This window comes from Aptenodytes patagonicus, chromosome 13 (assembly GCF_965638725.1).
Source record: "Aptenodytes patagonicus chromosome 13, bAptPat1.pri.cur, whole genome shotgun sequence".
NCBI classification, from domain to species: Eukaryota; Metazoa; Chordata; class Aves; order Sphenisciformes; family Spheniscidae; genus Aptenodytes; species Aptenodytes patagonicus.
The window spans coordinates 15,485,933-15,505,409 of NC_134961.1; the positions used below are offsets into that span (position 1 = coordinate 15,485,933).

General features: G+C 40.6%; 1 protein-coding gene across 2 annotated transcripts in view; it reads left to right on the forward strand.

Annotated features, from left to right (window-relative positions):
• SHISA9 (shisa family member 9) overlaps positions 1–8,590 on the forward strand; it is a 199,216-nt gene extending 190,626 nt beyond the window's left edge. For both annotated transcript variants that reach the window (XM_076351214.1, XM_076351213.1), the window contains one exon: positions 5,969–8,590. In XM_076351214.1, the coding sequence (XP_076207329.1) occupies positions 5,969–6,339 (371 nt within the window). In that variant the 3' untranslated portion in view covers positions 6,340–8,590. The remainder of the gene's footprint in view (positions 1–5,968) is intronic.
• Positions 8,591–19,477: the final 10,887 nt, after the last annotated feature.

Here is a 19,477-nt window from a genome sequence, read left to right on the forward strand (position 1 = left end):
TCAAAACATACCATCAAAAGCCCATTCCTTTCTGGCCACCTCATCTAAATGAGCCTAAACTCACTGAAATTTTCTTCCCAGGCATTCCCAAGACCTTGCTATCCCAAGCAGCTTGGTAGGCCATCTCCTTTCAAAATCAAAATTCAAGGAATAAGACAAGGGTCCCAATCCAAGACATTTGACACCGATACTGGCAAAGTCAAGATCAAAATAAAACAGACAGTCGTGGTCACTTTAAGGCATTGTTGGATTCAGATAAGAGTGAGGAGTGGAGCGATCCACCTTTTAGATGATAGGCTCATGGTTGTACAACTGCTCCAGCTGAGTGGAATTTAAATCTACATTCCCTACCCAGCAAGGTGCATCCCAGCTTCTGCTAGGATGGTCCCCACCCAGATTCACATCCTGATGAACTTGTGCTGTGGAGCAGAAGAAAATTCAAGATTTATTAGTCTAGAAAGACAAAGGAAGAGAAAACATCTCTCTAACTTAATAGTTAAGGCATTCAGCTGGGAGTGAGGGAGGAGTCCTGCTTTTGATCCTTACACTGTTTCTATGTTTTTTCAGTTATTAATTTCATGCACAGCAGGAACAAAACCCCAAGTTCTCCCCCCTCCCAGGCACACACTTTAGGTTGGAAAAAATTCATATTTCAACATTTTTTCCAGATGAACAGCTACAACAGTAACTAAATTTGTGGGTGCATTACCTTAAAGAAGTAAAAACCTTACAAAAATATTGAAACTAAGAAGATCTGTGTAATTAGCTGCCAAGATTGGAGGGAGGGAACACAAAGAATAACACTCAGAATTAAAGCCCTTCTTTTACTTAGTGTTCATTTGGCAATTTTGCAGTTCTAATTCTTTACTCTTTTTGCAAACATGACAGTGATATCTTTAAATCCTATTTTACCGATTTATATACAGAAGCCAATGCAAAAGGCACTTCTATAGCACTTTTCATCTGAAAACTCAGTATACTCTACAAATAGCAATTAACCTTCATAACACATAACTACCTCCTCCAATGTGTTAACAGCTCATTTTACAGCTGGTGAAACCAAGGCAGAGGAAAGTTGAGTCATGTACCCAAGGTCACATATAAATCCACCCTGGAACTCCAAAATGTCTCTTTGCCTGTTTAAAGTCCACAAAATATTTATAGGGGCTGGTTAAGAAGAAAGATGAACTTCCTGAGATTCACAGTTGATTTTTGAAGTAGTTGGCATCAGGATACTATAAATATGCTTTTCTTGATAAAATATTTGTTACAAAACCATGCTCAATATTGCTCTTCTGAATCTTTTCTGCTTTGAAAATCAGAAGTAAAAAAACCTGTTTCTGCACTATACTAGCACCAGGTCACTCACACTGGGGCATAGGACACTGGTATTACAAAACCTGTAATCTAGTCAGTATGCAAGAATGAGGACTGCTTCAAGACTTGCCAAAAGCCCTTTTGAACAACCGAATAATTTGGTTTCATCAATGCTTTTTTTTCCTACATATTTGCCACAACGGTATTTTCCCCCACCCAATACTGGTACATGTTCCCATGTGTAAGCCTGCATGCTGAAAGAAGACCATTTTAAAGAGGTTAAAACATTAGATAAAGAGGCTGGCTTTCACTGTTAGCATTTAACTCCTAGGCATACATAAGAAATTCTCAGGCAAAACCCTGCAAACCATTATTTCATCAGGACAAATACAAACAGCGGGTCTCCCACACTGTCACTGCCACACAAAACACATGCAATCAGACATTCGTTGTATGTTTGCCAGCTTTCTGCTCAACTTTGCTGATGGGGATTTACAGATGAAAGCCTGGTTTGTTCTTTTCAAGTCCAGTTTCCAGACAACAGTTGAGAAGTCCCTAGAAAGGGACTATGGACTAAATTAGTTAAAGCAACTTTAATGTAACCATATTTACAGAATTAATCATTTCACATACTGTATGATCTTCTATAAGAAACAAATAAAGAGTTGAACATTTTACATATAACATGGCATAAACAAAAGCAAAATCCATCTCACAGATCTGTCATAGGCACAGTCCTTGTGAGGCTGGTTTCTTGCTTAGTTTTTACAGTGGGGGTGGTGTTCATATGCAACAGTAATACAATTTACTCTTCAGTGAGGAAATCAATCTTGATGTGTTTGGAGATCTCAGTAATATATCTAATGTCTGACAAAATTCAGAGATCCAGGACCATTGCTGGAAGTGGGAAAAGGTGTGAGCGAGAAAAAATAAAAAGAAACTAAAGAAGTAGCTTGAGCGCGTTATGGCCTTTTTCACTTAGCCATACAAAAGAGAAAAATGCCACGAAAAATCAGGCAATGCAAATATCTGCAATATTTGCTCATTATTTACATAACTGCATCACCACTTATTTTTCTAAACAGAAGTAATTATTTACCTTTTAATTGATCATCAAAGATCTTGGTTATGTAAGACAAATTGCTGCAGCTTAACTAAGATCAAATTAAAAGTACAAACTTACAATTTTACTCTATCCTTACATGAGATTAGCTTAGTTTTTAATTTTTCTATGCAAATTAAACCAATTTAAATGTGAAATAGGCAGACAAATGTATCTATTAGGAGTTGGACATAATTATGCTGAATTTAAATTACATAAGCTAGTGTGACTTTTCATATATAGACAAGGTCTAAGTCAGAAGATACAGAAGCTCGCTCCCCTAACCAGCTGAATTGCAGTGCGTTTGATGTAAAAATTTATATAAATAAATACTTGCATGGATATTCACAATGCCTTTTCTGCAACTGTTTTTCCAAATTCTTGATAACAGATTAATGAGAAATTAGCAATAGAGACTACATTTCCCTCCTGTTTTTATTTAACTTGTATATAACACTGTTTTGTGACATTACTGAGATTACAGATCTCTAAATGAAACAACTCCAAAATCAAAGCAGAACTTAGCAGGTTCTCTTTGTAACACATTACAGGTCTGAAATTAGAATAGGCCATTATCTACATTCTGTGATTTGTTTAAAACAGAAGACACCTGTATGCTATAGAAAAGCATTCACACATCGATTAAAAGAAGAGACAGATGGAGATGGTTAAAACATACAAAGCCTAATTTTACAGCACAGACAAGAGCAGTTTCAGTTCATCAAAGAGGAAACACCTCTTTAATGACAAAATTAAGGATTTAAGAGCAAAGTCCAGTTGCACAGTCATTATACAAAAAATGTCATGAGATGATAAACAGCAACTGCTTTTGGTAATATTCCTCCCTGTTGAGGGGCCAGGACAAGGGGGATGCAGAACTGAAGCCTGATCTTGAAGATTAATGTGGAGCTCATGGAAATTTCACGACCTTGCATAAAGATCCAGTTCAGAACTAGAGAGAAGGAGAAAATTCAGGGTGCGACAAAAGCCTCCTAGCAATACTAGAGAGAGAGGGAAAAAAGGGAAAACAAACAAAAGCAGTGCAGGGAATTAAAAACCTACTCATCACGAAGGCAAGAGGAGCTGAGCTGTACAGACAGCTACATGTACAAGACTGCTGCAGAGAAGCCTTACATGGCATAGCTTCAAGAAAAACATAGCCAGGGCACAGCAAAAGTCAAATCCAGGCTGACACTATCACATACTCAAAGCACACTACTACTGATTAACACACCACCGTGTTAGTTGATCTACATATCTGGCACTATCTTAAATCAAAATCTAGATTTTTGAAGGAGGTAAATAAACCCTCTTTATGTAAAAGGCAAGATCTTAAAAAATGAAATTCAGTTAAGCTCCCCTTAAGCCCCTGATACTCAGTCTCAAAATTTAAAGGAGTTGCTGTACTGCTGCAAAATGCCTTTAGCTTCCTGCGCATGCTTCATACTTTTAAGCAAGGCCAAATACATGCCAGCAATAACAACAAACTTGAGCAAAAGCATGCACTGGAAGACACTTGTCCAGAAAATTGCAGTGGGTAAAATCCTAATTTGAGGACTGCAATGCAGTATTTGTTGGCAGGGCTATTGCTGGCCTAGCCAGCACGGGTTCATGAGAGGCAGGTCCTGCTTGACCAACCTGATCTCCTTCTATGACCAGGTGACCCGCCTAGTGGATGAGGGAAAGGCTGTGGATGTGGTCTACCTGGACTTCAGCAAGGCCTTTGACACTGTCTCCCACAGCATTCTCCTAGAGAAGCTGGCGGCTCACGGCTTAGACAGGTGTACTATGCGTTGGTTAAAAAACTGGCTGGATGGCCGGGCCCAGAGAGTTATGGTGAATGGAGTTAACTCCAGTTGGCGGCCGGTCACGAGCGGTGTTCCCCAGGGCTCAGTACTGGGGCCGGTCTTGTTTAATATCTTTATCGATGATCTGGATGAGGGGATCGAGTGCACCCTCAGTAAGTTTGCAGACGACACCAAGTTGGGTGGGAGTGTTGATCTGCTCGAGGGTAGGAAGGCTCTGCAGAGGGACCTGGACAGGCTGGATCGATGGGCCGAGGCCAACTGTATGAGGTTCAACAAGGCCAAGTGCCGGGTCCTGCACTTCGGCCACAACAACCCCATGCAGCGCTACAGGCTTGGGGAAGAGTGGCTGGAAAGCTGCCCAGCAGAGAAGGACCTGGGGGTGCTGGTCGACAGCCGGCTGAACATGAGCCGGCAGTGTGCCCAGGCGGCCAAGAAGGCCAATGGCATCCTGGCCTGTATCAGCAATAGTGTGGCCAGCAGGAGTAGGGAAGTGATCGTGCCCCTGTACTCGGCCCTGGTGAGGCCGCACCTCGAACACTGTGTTCAGTTTTGGGCCCCTCACTACAAGAAGGACGTCGAGGTGCTGGAGCGTGTCCAGAGAAGGGCAACGAGGCTGGCGAGGGGTCTGGAGAACAAGTCTTATGAGGAGCGGCTGAGGGAACTGGGACTGTTCAGCCTGGAGAAAAGGAGGCTGAGAGGAGACCTCATCGCTCTCTACAACTACCTGAAAGGAGGTTGTAGCGAGGTGGGTGTTGGTCTTTTCTCCGAAGTAACAAGCGATAGGACGAGAGGAAATGGCCTTAAGTTGCGGCAGGGGAGGTTTAGATTGGATGTAAGGAAAAATTTCTTTACTGAAAGAGTGGTGAAACATTGGACCAGGCTGCCCAGGGAAGTGGTGGAGTCCCCATCCCTGGAGGTATTTAAAAGACGTGTAGATGAGGCGCTTAGGGACATGGTTTAGTGGGCATGGTGGTGTTGGGTTGACGGTTGGACTCGATGATCTTAGAGGTCTTTTCCAACCTCAATGATTCTATGATTCTATGATTTCTTAGTGGCACTGGCCCCAGGAAATGATGTCAGAACCTGGAATTTAGGATTTTCGTTGTCTGTAAAATCACAGGGTAAATACCTAACCTTCAGCAACCCGAAGTATTTTCAGCCCCGTAAAGCATTAGTGAACTTCCAACCATTTAGAAGAACAGATCTCGCTCTTCATTTTGCCCTGAGGCATTATTCAACAGAAATGGGTCCACCTCATACACCACTGGACCTTACAACTGGCTTGGTTAAACACCCACCTGACACTTTGCATTTAAAGGGATGTGCTCTCATACAACAGGGCATCCCAAGATGCCCCTATATTTCCAAGTAAGCCTGTATACTTCTGAACACTTCCTAAACTTACTATGCTATGTGAGGTGAGCAGCGGTAAGATTCATAGGACCTGTCCCCATAATGTAAATATCAGCACAACCTGAGTGATTTGGGGCAGGGACAGTCTTTTGTTAACGGGCAACAGGTTTTTGTCTGCATATATGAAAAGCCTAGCATAATGGCATCCAAAAATAGACTACAGAGAGAAAATAAGGGGCGGGAGGTGGCATGGATTTCTCCTACTGATGTACCTGTAACTGTATCTGGTCCACAAATGTAACTGTGCATGACCTACTGTAAACTGTGTAACATTTTTCTTGTGTCCAACTGATTTTTTTTGTCCCCTCCCCCTTTTAAATCCAAATAGCTGACAAAGTCAACGATGACTTCTATACCAAACGCCGACATCTTGCAGAACTGGCTGCCAAAGGGAGCCTGCCACTCCATCCAGTGCGCCTAGATGAAGACAGAGCTTACACGATCGACAGTGGCCTAACCAAACAGAACGGGCAGAAATCCAAAATCGCAAAGATCCACACACACCCGCTAGGTTACAATTCCCACTACAAGACCTGGGATCCCAACGACCAGTCTCTTAGACGGCAAGCATACACAAACAAGGGGAAGCATGGTATGGCAGACCCAACGTTAAGCGACCCACTGACAACCCGGAGCCAGCATTATTTGGGCCCACAGCCATACTTCATAACTAACAGCAAGACAGAAGTAACTGTTTGAGTTTGTTTTCCTTTTTTTCTTTTTTTTTTTTAAATGAAATCCTTTAAAAACCACATGGAAATACACACACAACACAAACACTCAACTGAAAGGCAAAAAATAAATTTAAAAACATAAAATAAAAAAAAGGAAACAGAAGGAAGGAAATTCCACCTGGACGCTCTCGGTATCCAGCCAACTGTAGGCCGAAGAGTGGGTTAATACCATTCAGCAATACATACTGAAGGTTGAATTATAAACTCCATTTGTATTTCACAATGGAACACAAACCCTTGTGACTAAATTTTTTTACTTGAAACTAAAATCCATGATGAGAAGTAGCACAATCTAGAGAAACTTTATGTCTGCTTAAACATTTACACTATGTTCCTGCCTTGAGACAGAGGAAGAACGAACAATATACTGTAATATATTATTTCAGAGAGGAATTTTGTATAAAATCTATTAATAATCACTAGACCTGTGAAAAGCCAAGAGCAAACATCTTGGTACAACCCCTAACATCTATTATTGTACTTTCACACCATCCTATAGAAAGCGCAAAAAATATATATACAATAAGGGACAAAGACTCTTTCACAAGGAATTTATGAAGACTGTTATGATTAAGAGCATATGGGACCTTTCTGGCTGGTAGAGAATTCTGCAGGATGATAACAAACAACAGAAGATTTTATTTCAGTTTACTTCGTTTGATTTGAAATCTTTGGGAACCTCCAAAATAAGAAGAGACATACCGTGAGACACAGAAAGCTGCTGGGGAATAAGGGCATCAGAATATTCCCTCTCAATCCTCCTGTTTTTGGGCAGATGGTAACAATTCTCACTTTGCAGACTGTCAGGACTTTTTCTTCACCTAAATGTTTTGCCTATCTTCAACTGCTTCAGACTGAAATTAAGCGTGGGTGGTGCCTTTACTGTATTACTATTGTTCAATGACAGTCTTGTTTCTCAAAGTGACCCCTATGTTCCTTTAAGCTATTTCCTCATGTTTTGCTAAGGATGACAAGGGTTCTGCCCTACTCAGCCTCCTCTGTTTGTCCCGAAGGGAAACTGGACTACATCTCCATGCAGTGGTTGCATAGTCAAGACTATTTAGTTAGCCCCTCCATTTTCCCAGTTTAAACTTTTTCCCTCTAGTGTCTCATTTTGTATTTGCTTTTAGCCATGGTAGTTCTTTGTAGTTCAACTAAATGTTATATGGTATATTGTCTCTATCGTTTGGCTTTCTATAGTGGCATTTCCTCTTGGTGGACTATTTGGTGGAAAGAGGCTAAAGGACTAGCCTCAAATGTCAAAGACATCTGGGTTTAAACTAAACAAACAATTGGACTCGTGGTCTTGACTGTGGTTCTGATGAGCAGGATGCCTTGTTCGTATGAGTAAAACCACTCTTGAATTGGGCACTGCTAGTAGACTCGCAGTCCTGGGCCTGTAAAGGCCTCAGCACATCCACAAAGAGATAAGCAGAGTTGGGATGGGATGGTGGTGCTGCAACAGCCTGATGGCAGGCAACGCACTGTCTTTCACTTAAATTCCTGCCCTTCCCTCAAAACAAGTCATTTGGCTAAATCCTAACTAGCTGTCTTACTACAGTTGTGTTCTCACCAGCTGTCAATTCTTCTGGAGATTAGTTTTGGAAGAGCATGCAGGGAGGAGTGAGAACTGTTATGTTGTAAGAATTGGAAGTGGCATTTCTTACTATACTCAACTGACTGGCAGTGCTTCTTCTTAGTCAAGGATGCAAGGGCTAAGAATTTGAAATGTGGTTAAACAGAGAAACCATTTTTTTAGCTATATCGAGATTGATTTACATCCCGAGAGCACTGGCATCTCTCCGTAAGCGTGTTGCTAAACTGTATGATCATATGTTTTAAGACTATCAGAAGTGGACAAAGCCCACGGGACAAATACTTTGCACACAACCCAGATTCTCCACTATCTTACTTTTATTCCTTTAATATTTATTGCCTTCACAACTGGCTGACTTAATTTGACCCTTTATGGAATGTTGCTGTTAATCCATATGCTTTAGATACACATTACAGCTGCACTCTAATTCACACAGGTTTCGTGTAACTTGAGCATATTTTATGTGGAAATATTTTAGTAACTGTATGTTCTGTAAGTAAACCCGTGTTAATACTTGTTAACTACAGAGTTTATGATACCAATAATACTTCCTACAATAAAATGTTTGTTTGTTTTTTAAGAATGTTTATTTGTAAACATATGTATTCACTATATTAATATGAATTTCTTACCTGGCAATAAAACTGATTCTATGTGAATCCACTTTGCTGGCTCATTCCTAAACTTGTATCATTGGGCCAATTTTTGAGTATTAACTGAACTTCTGGAGCCTCTCACTGCAGCCAGTGGGGTTCATCTCCCCAAATGATGATTTGACTCTGCCATTGGTAGTCTTGTGAACAAGAGGTTCTTTGGAAAGCAGCTGCATGTTGTATGCATTATATATGTGCAATGCCTGTTACATGCAGTGTAACATAATACACACAAAGCATGCAAGCCTTGCAAAGCTCCATGTGCCCTGTAAGCCTCCAAGCACCACACACAGCTTGTGTCACTTAATCAGTTAATTACAGTTTTGAGAAAAGAAAAAGAGGTAAGCATGCACAGGGCCAGATCCTGGTCCTCATGAATGCATGGGAGTTTTGCAATAAGCTTCAGCCAATCCCAGGATTGGAACTACCCAGTAAGAACAGATGAATCACTGGCATATATTGCTTCAAAATTTTCATATGTTCATTACAGAAAAACCTGTACATAACCTCTGTGTACCAAGTCTGCTGGAACAGAAAGTCCTTTACAGGCTTTTAATACTGCTAATGGCTCGTAAACCTGACAATGAACAGAACCTCAGGAAAGGAGAATGTTTGGGTAGCTTCTTCTCTTTGCTTTGCTGCAAAGATATTGGATGAATTTCAGAAGAAGAAATGAAGAATCAGGATACCTAGCTTCAGAATCAACTTAGTGCATGACTTGGTGCAAATTCTTTAGACAATTTATGATTCCTAGAAGCCATGACACATTATCAGAGGGAAAACATCAATTCAGAAGTGGCTGGAGTTAGCCATTTTAAACAGTAGAAAAGTGTCATTTTTATTATATGCCTTTATGGGTGCCATGAAATAATCCGTAAAAGCCCCACTTCTGGTTACAGGAGCATTTCCCTGCCTCAGGCACAACTACAGAAACAGCCCCATTCTGCCAGGGGGCTCAGGAGAGACATAGGGAGTGCGGCCACAGTGCCAGAAAAATTCTGGGCAGCCCTGCAACCCATAGGGAAGCCTGGGGAGCCCAGTGGAATACAAGCCTAACCTATGGTAGACGCAACTTAACTGTTACAGCTCCACCACCAACCCATCTAATTCACATGTTGTTTTTATCAGCAAATTCCTGGAATCACAGATGACAGAAAGGACAACCGCTTCACTAGTAAAAGTGCCTCTGCATAAGCTTTAGTTATTCCAGATAAGTGGAAAAAAAAAACCAAACCTCCAAAAAACCCCCTGCATCTGATTTTGTGTCTCTGCATGGTTTTTTCTCTTATGTTAGCCTGAACATTTTGTCACCATGAGGAAGAATTGCTCTGGGTTCCCATAAGCATTTCTTCCATAAGGCTCTGATATTAACACAGATGCACTGCGCTACAAACAAAAAGGTGTATTGCCAAGGAATGAAGATGTTCCATATACAGAGCTATGGAGTCCAAAAGTCTAAAGGTTATTTGTTTTAGACCCCTTTACCCTGGAAACATCTGTTCTCATGACTAAATCTTTTGAGCATGATCCTCAGCTTACACAAACTGAAGATGTGGTGACATATAAATAGAGGATCAGGTCTCATGACATTCCATACTACCTACAAAGCGTCTCCAGAACTCAGACTTTAGATTTTAATAGATCTGGGAAAAGATTCATGCTTTGCTCTATTCTTATAGAATGGTTATTGAATTTTGGGTACTAAATAAATAACCCTAGTCCACAAATCCCTTTTGCACACAATCCTGCGCACTTTATTTAATCCTGGTCTCTATACTTGAATACACAAAGGACTTCCAGTGATAAATACAGTCTTTACTGTAATTATATCATCTTCCTATTTGGCATGGATAATTTTATTTTGCTAAAACCAGTTATGACAGGAAGCATTATTGTATTAGATTATATCATCTCATATATCACCCAGTGCTGACAATGTGAAAATAGGATGAGTACCACATTACTAAAAAGTGAGCATTGTTATTTTTATGAATGGGAAAGTCAAATTATTATGTCTATTGATTACGTATGACTTCAGATAACTTTTGCCATTTATTTCAGCATTAATATAATACATATATAGTAGTACAGATGCCATGCTAGTTTGGGTATGAAAGCTGTTTTTAGCCAAAAAGGACTGAATGAAAGTCCTGTTCAAGTTATACAGCAACTTGCTCTATGTATTGTTTCCTATATTAGGTCAATAACAAAGTCCTAAAGTGGTAAAACTATTATTAATGCTGTTGGCTATATTAAATATCAGAAACTACTCTGAAAATTCCTGGTAACTAATACTCTAGAAATGAGACTGATTTGGGAGAACAAAATCTGAGGTTTTCTAATTGTAGATAAAATTATCGATTTACCAGTAGTTTGGCAGAAGATGTAGCATTTAATGGCATTATTCCAAAAGTCACCTGAAGTCATGACACCGTCCTGGTTTACAAGATGTGCATTACATTTACATAACATTCCTACCAGGTTCTGACCACTCTGTCCAGCTGCTGCCCACCTAAAGAGGAGAGATGTACAAGATGATCCTTCATGCCATATTCTGCAGTTCCCACTAGATTGCACACAGAAGAGCGCAGAAATCTAACCTGACAGCTTAGGATTCAAACTCAAGCTTATCTCTAGTGTTTGCCCAAGACACAAGCAGCGTTTTCTCAACAACAGGCTTAATGTCAAGAGGTGACATTAGAAGAGATGAAGAAAGAGACTGTGCAATGTGAATTTGTCATTAGCAACTTGGGTTATTACTCACAGAGCGCACCTTTTGTAGCATTCGTGCTCTGCTCTAGCAAACTGCACAATCAGCCCATCTGGCTCTCCTGGTATACATTGTGTAGGACCATGTTTAGAAGGGCAGCGGCAGATGAGTGTGACTAATGAGGGAAGATAAACTTCAATGTTTTATGCTAAACTGCTAAATTAATTCATTTGAAAAATGTGACATAATAGCACATTAATCTCAGCCTACAGATGGGAAAAAAGAGCCAAAAAAATGCTATTACAGCTAAAACCCCAGGGGGAAACTTTCAATGTAAACACCAACATACAGTTCTAATTTGAAAAGTGGCCGTAAAAAACAATTCTTGGAATTCATGCTTCATGCTTTAGAGATTTCCAGACTCGAATTTGCTCTGCAAGTAAGATGTGTCCTCATACCTGCCAACTCAATCTGGAACATGAGTGTTAAACCAGGCCTTTCCTCCCCATCCAGCTGCATTATTGAAAGTCAGGACCAAATCAGGATACTGTTTATATCCTGTAGCTGCACAAAAGCTGCTGTCAGACAAATGCAGCTGACTGGACCTAGTAAACACTTCTGCAGAAGATGCACCGTGAAGAATTTGACACACCTCATTCATCTGTGCTGGCCCTACCAGGTTAACAAAACGTAAGACAGACGTATTTGTCACCAGTGACAACAAATTACACTTTTTGACAGTGGAAGAAAATCAATCCTGACCCTAGTTCTGGGGATCCTTCCTGCATCAGAATCTGCCAAACAAACAATGCCTGAACAGGCCAGGGCTCCCTGGATAGGCCCTCCTCACCCAGGTCTGCTCTTCTGGCAAGATAATGGTGTTGCTTCAAGAGCAAGGTGTTCTCTTCATTTCATTTCATTTTTTACCTTCAGAGCTTAGGGTCCCTTTCTGGGAAGCAGAAGCTATGGATTCAAGCTTACCTGAGGGTGAGATAGGTCTAGAACCCCAATCTATCACTGCTGCTCTGGTTTCACATAAGAGAAAAGAATGAGATGCTACTTGTACCTAAGTGCACGAAGCAATGTTATAGTAAGTCTGGTCCTTCACAGATGCATGAAAAGGCTCTTTGTACCTATCTTTCTCTGCAGGTAACTTGAGGACAATTTTGCATCCTAAACCAAAATCATTTTGCAAAATGCCTTTTTTTTTTTTTTTTTTTAGTAAAGGTAGAACTCATTTTTTTGTCTATCCAGGGCTTTAACAATACACTCACACTGTTATACATACAGTTGCACCTTTTCTGTTTAAGTCAACGCTAGCTTCCTTTGCTTAGCAACTTTGCCTGCATTTAAATTGTAAAAGGCATCGCTGCTTGTTAATAGGGGTTGATGTTGCACTGGCAGAGTTCATCTTCTGAACCTGCACACCAAGCGTTGTGTGCATCCCTCACAATAAATAAGGCTGGGAATACAATATGCTATCAACAGTGATGATTTCAAATCAGGGAAGAATGTCAGGCAGTGCTGCTGCTCAATCTGAGGTTCAGCTACAAACCAGAACTGAAAAACAGGAATAATCACAAGCCTTTTCAGTGGTCATAGGCAGGGTTATTTTGTCAAGGAAACAAGTCCTACCAAGCAGCAGGTGTGTCAGTGCAGCCATTAATACTCCCTGAGCAGAAGCATGTTCTTCTTTTTACTGCATGCAGCTGTTGGCCTCATTTTCACTCTCCAGTATTTGGGCTTACACAAACATTTTGATCACAGTAGTTATTATTTGAGAGACTTTTGCCAATGTTAGTGCATATAATTCCCCAAAGTAATTGGTCCCCAAGGGAAAGAGCACTTTACCTGCTACTTACTATTTCTTTAAGCAACAGAAACATTGCAAAAGTATTATAATTGTGCTCTTTTTCCCTGCCACCAGTGAAGAGAAAATAGGCTTTGCTTTGTCCTTACAGAGGTAAGGAGAGAGCTCAAGGATGCCTACTTTTCTGTCTCTTTTCAAGGCAGTGTATACTTCAGTAGGGATTTTCATACACACTCTGCAGGAGACAGCACTGACTACTGAGCACAGAGACATCCTTTTGGCTCCCTCATATACTAGGAATGAAAAAAATCATGCAATTGAAAGACATAAAGATAGACTGGACTACTGTGGCACCAGTACTGGCTTTGCCATATGCCATGGTTCAGTGGCTCTTTTCCACCGGTCATTTGAAGAGGTCAGGAGAACTGTGTGGTATTTTCAAAACTGATGTTCTCCAGTGAACTCCTGCATTCTTCCTGAACATCCCCTCACACCCACCACCTCACTTGGGCTCTCAGCTTCCATACTGAGGCAGTAGTCTCAGAAAAAAAACTTCTCTCTCTGTGTACATGTGTGTGAACACACACACATTTTACAAGATTTTCCACACCAGTCACTTGACCTTTGGAGCCTGACTCCCTAAAACATTTGTTTGCAACACCATCAAAGGGTAACACTGATTTGGAAAATCCACCTGCCTGCCTTGCTACATTTTATGGGCCTCATATCACTTTTGAAGATGGGATCTATATCCCTAATTTACTTTAGTGCTTTTGAAAATGAAATACTAAGGAATGTAACATTCTAAAGAAGAGACAGACTAAACTTTAGGGATGAAAAGTGTCCTTTAAGGCTGTAATGTATTTTACCATTACTACTTGGGGAATGATAATACTAAGAATGATAGAGAGCAACTTGACAGGATCCATTAAGGCAGAGACAGCTTGTGTATGCTGTTATGCACAAGACTCTGCACAAGTCTGCCTATGCAGAGCAAACTGTTCTGGTTTTTACTAACATTTATGAGTTTGGGTTTTTTTCTGTTCTAAGAGATGCATCTAAAAAGCACAAGGCTAAGAGTGCTCATAACAAAGGTCCCCTGTTGAACACAGCAAGAGACACAACATTGTACAGCATGACTCTGATGGCAAAGGCCCTGATCCTGTACTGCTGAGTTGGTGGCAGGCTTGTCAGTGTGCGGAAGACCAAAACCCAGAGACAACACACATTCACTCTTTGATATGCAAATTTTTTTAGGCTCACTACAAGTGATTTTTTTCAATCTGACACCAGCTAAATAGCATGGGAAAGGAAATGCAGCAGATACACAACAGGATTGCACAGAATCTCCTGGACTCAGTCACTGCTGAGACTGCAGTTCAACAAAATAATGGCTGCAACATTGGCTTGTAGCAAAATGCAATTATCCTGCCAGGATCTCGTCTACCTAGTTGTCTTGTAACTTTGACACAGCTCATAATGAGTAGGGAAGACTCCACTCTCAGGCTGTTGCTTGGCTTCAACGTGCCCGTTCAAAGTCCTTGTGAAAGACAGCTACTACAGCCATTAGGATACTGAAGTCTGCATAAAGTCAAAGTGCAGGTATAAAACTTACCACTTTCTACTAACAGCATCAAATTATATTGAATTTTGAGGCCCAGTTCCAATCTCCTTGTGATTTGCTTCCTAGCTTCTTAGAAACTCCTGCCTTAGACACTCTTTAGCTTCTTTGACTTTTAGTTAATATTCGGCTGCTTACCTATTAAGATTTTTTTCATGTTTCTACACAAAATGAGTGCCACACTAAATACTGGTATTCCTTATGCTGTTACTGCACTGTGTACAATTTATTTTATTATTAATTGATTATTTTATTAGGTGATATATCATTCTGCAAAGACAGCAGTATTAGACGAGTATTCAGCAGGAAATGCCTCTTTTATCACCCCCAAATTTACTGATAGTCACAGCTCAGTTATCTTTGGGGTTGCACTTTCTTGACAGGTTAAATAATAGAAAAATTTACTTTTTGAAAAGCTCCTATATACACTGCCAAAGCTATTCTGCCATTTTAAACATCTTTCTTTTCATAATAGGAAAAGAATACACATGTATTTGCAAAAAGATTGTGTCTGTGTGGAGTGTGAGTGAACAGGTGGAAGAGAGGGAATGCTACACTTAAGTAAAGAGATGATATCGAGTCCTTTACCAGCTTGAATCCCATTCCCCGTATCTATAATATTACAGCCACAACCACTGTATAATAATACTTACTCAAACAAAAGTACTGCAGATGTTGAAGTGTAGCCAATGCATTTAATCAGCTTCAGGGAAAGATGAAGTTGACTTTCCAATAATGACTTTCCAGTATGTTCTATTATATTTGTTCAGTCTTCAACAGTGACCTTTTAGGATGGGTCACAGTTTCAGAAAAAGATGAGATACAAAACTGCGTAGCTATTCTTTGTAAAATATTAATCAGTAGCCTTGAAAACTCTTTTCTATTGTCTTATCTGAAAATGGAAGGAACATGTATTGCACCTTATATACCCATATATATGAGAAAAGAAGCAGCAAAAAAAAGAGACAACACAGGCAAGACAGCACAGTGTGCAACACTTCCCGTTAATGCTGTCAGCATTACAGAATGCTAGCCAAAAAGTGTATTACCAACATTAAAAGAAGCAAGCTCGCATTAATACATTTAAGCAGACAGAGGGCATTACTTTATAAAGACGTAATGTTATTTTTTCCTTTCTCTTCTGCATTGGCTTTGGGATTTGGCTGGTTGTTTCTGTCTGGCTGGTAGACTTTGGGTGTGTTAATATCAGAATGGCCATATTCCCGTTAAACAGAAAACTGAGGAAAAGACAGATTATCAAAAATGTCCACTAGATCAAGAGAAAGGTTACAAAACTTAAGAGGTGACTAAGGCTGCAGTAAGAAAAAATATATAGAATTGATAATGCTGCCTGTTAATAACTATAGAAGTTTTACACCATCTGCTAATTTCCCCTTTGTCAGCTGCACAAGGGAACTACATGAGAGACACCATAATAAACAGAGGTATTTTTTCCCTCTTGGAGATCATAAGTCTCCAGAACCTGTGGCATATATGTTCACTTACACTCAAGCTGTTAATATATACAAGTGAGAAGAGAACCAGTATTTTTATCAATGTGGAAGAGCAGCTGAGACAGACAACACAACCTCCGCAGAGGGACATATCCATATGTTACACAATAATGAATGCCAGAAAAATAATACAGCGTTGGGGTTTCTCTTGGAGAACTCTATTCAAAGGCATTTTAACTAGAGGTCAAAAAACCATTGTCCATAAAGACTCTGCAAAAACTGACATAGCATGAGATATTAGAAAAAAACATTTGGAAAGTACATGCTCTACATTAATCCCCAGACCTGCTTCTATTACCCAGTTAGGACATACACTGCCTCCTGCCAAAGCCCTGCTATGCGTGTACTATATTTCTTGATCTTTTCTGTTGCCTAGTAAAGGTTTTTGAATTTGCTGCCAATTCAACCCCTGAAGCACAGATGGGAATAAAAAGCATCTTATCTCCTAGCATACTATTCCATATCATGTTTTCTACTATTTTCAAGCTGTACAATCTCTCAAGCTGTATGACATGCCTATTTCCTTTGGGAGACTATTTCACATATACACAGAATCCTAATACCCCTTGTGCATATTCCTCTATGTAAGGCTTGAAGCTGTGATAGAGAAACGAGCCCTCTGCTCTTATCTGTTCTCATCTCATTCTTTCAGCAACAGGAGGAAGAATTGCCAGAAAGCTGTTTTATAGGTTTCTCACATCCAAAACTTCAGACTGACTGAGGTGCTAGCAGGGAAGACACTTTTGGCACTCTGTTGGTGAGCATAGAAAGTATATTCTGGAGCATCCTGATCAGAGGTGCAGATTTCTGTCCTGAATTTACCCAGTGACATCTGAAAAGTCAGCTGCTCATTTCTAATGGTAAGGTCTCCAATCAAAAAGATGGCAAGTAGCAGTGGATATCACACAACTTATCAAGACTTCTGATTCTAGCTTGTGTCACGTTTTCATGAGAAATTTGGGAAATGTGGGTTATATTAGCCTACTGTAAAGTATGACCATAATGGAACAACATAGTTATCAATAAGAAAAGTATTACATTTACAGGTGACTCCTGTCAGCTTAAAAAAGGAAAGCAAAATAAGAATCAAAAAGTGTTCACCATATGGCATGGTGGTATGAAATAAACAGGATGGAGCACTGGGGATTAATGCACAGTATTATTAACACACAGTTATTATTTACTTATTATTTATTAGAGGTAGGAGTAATAGCATAGACATACAAGTTTTGGAATAATAGCTCAGGCAGCAGATCTGCAAAACACAGGGCTAGGAATTATAACACTATACAAACTGCCTCTGAGTCAAGAAAAACAGGCCAAATAGGAAAAATCACATAAAGTAATCTTCCCACTCTGCTCAGATGTAATAAAGCCTCAGCTAGAATACTGTGCCAAGCCTTGGCCATCATGCTTCCAAAGATACAAGGGTCAGCTGGAGAGTACCAGGGAAGAGAAAAATCAGTAAGGTTATTTTAATCAGTTATTACTTAAACAATCAGTACGAATAAGCAGAGGTGTAGAGAAAACAAACTGTTGTTTATGCTACAGAACAGACAACTGAAGAGAGATATTATGTACAGATTATATAATTTGTAACAGAGAGTCACTGGAGACAGAATACTGAAAGAATTAGGTCTCTTCTTCTGGAGAAGGGAAGGCTCATGAGGGACCTCATTGTAGTACTCCAGTACTTAAAGGGTGGCTACAAAGAGGATGGAGGCTCCCTCTTCACAAGGAGCCACATGGAGAAGACAAGGGGCAGTGCGGTACAAGTTGCACCAGGAGAGGTTTCATCTCGATATAAGAAAAAAATTTTTTTACAGTGAGAACAATCAATTACTGGAACAACCTCCCCAGGGATGTGGTAGAGTCCCCATCACTGGATGTTTTCAAGATGTGAAAGGACAGGGTGCTAGATAATCTCATCTAGGCTCCCTTTCCCATGAAAGGTTGGAGCAGATGGCCTTTCAAGGTCCCTTCCAACCTGGGCTATTCTCTGAGTCTTCAGCTTCTCTGCTTATACCACTGGCAATGCAGATAAGGAGTGACATATATAAACATCGGTGTTGACATTAGTCCACTGCTATTTAACAGACACAGAGGATCTTATATTGTGTTGTCTTAAAAAAAAAATAGTCAGTAACTGACAATAAATCATGTTTTAGGTGGCACTATGAAGCTGCTTGCACTATGTATACTTTAGAAATACAGTTCCTTCTCCAAAGATCTTATATTTGAAGTAGAATTACCTAGCAGACAGAAACTAACACTGAATGAGTTTCAAGGATTTGCTCAGTTTACACTACAGCAAAGTCAGTAATTGCACCCAGGATTCTGATTATATTCAGCCAGGCCTCTCGTACCCAGGACATCACTGTGCTCTGAAAGGCTGACATCCTTCTGCCACTCCTTAGAGAATCTCGTTTTGATCATTTTTCTTAATGGACTTCAGCATTATCCTAATAGAAGAAGGCAGACACTCCAACAGCAATTTTGGAGTTCTGCTATTTGGATCACAGCATTTCTGAGAATAGTGCAAATGTGAAGCGCCAAGGAGGATCAAAGCATTGGTGAGGAAAGGGGCCTCAGACGTATAGAGAGGGATCTAATTTTCATATTGTCTTTAGCCCGTTTCACAGGGTAAATAAGTGATGCCAGGAAAGAAAAAAAATCACAAACTCACTTCAGAAGTATGAGGGGAAAGAGAAGGAAAGATGCATTTGGTGAATGGAGTTACATCCAGTTGGCGGCCGGTCATGAGCGGTGTTCCCCAGGGCTCAGTACTGGGGCCGGTCTTGTTTAATATCTTTATCGATGATCTGGACGAGGGGATTGAGTGCTCCCTCAGTAAGTTTGCAGACGACACCAAGCTGGGCGGGAGTGTTGATCTGCTCGAGGGTAGGAAGGCTCTGCAGAGGGACCTGGACAGGCTGGATCGATGGGCCCAGACCAACTGTATGACATTCAACAAGGCCAAGTGCCAGGTCCTGCACTTTGGCCACAACAACCCCATGCAACACTACAGGCTTGGGGAAGAGTGGCTGGAAAGCTGCCCGGCAGAGAAGGACCTGGGGGTGTTGGTCGACAGCCGGCTGAACATGAGCCGGCAGTGTGCCCAGGCGGCCAAGAAGGCCAATGGCATCCTGGCCTGTATCAGCAATAGTGTGGCCAGCTGGAGTAGGGAAGTGATCGTGC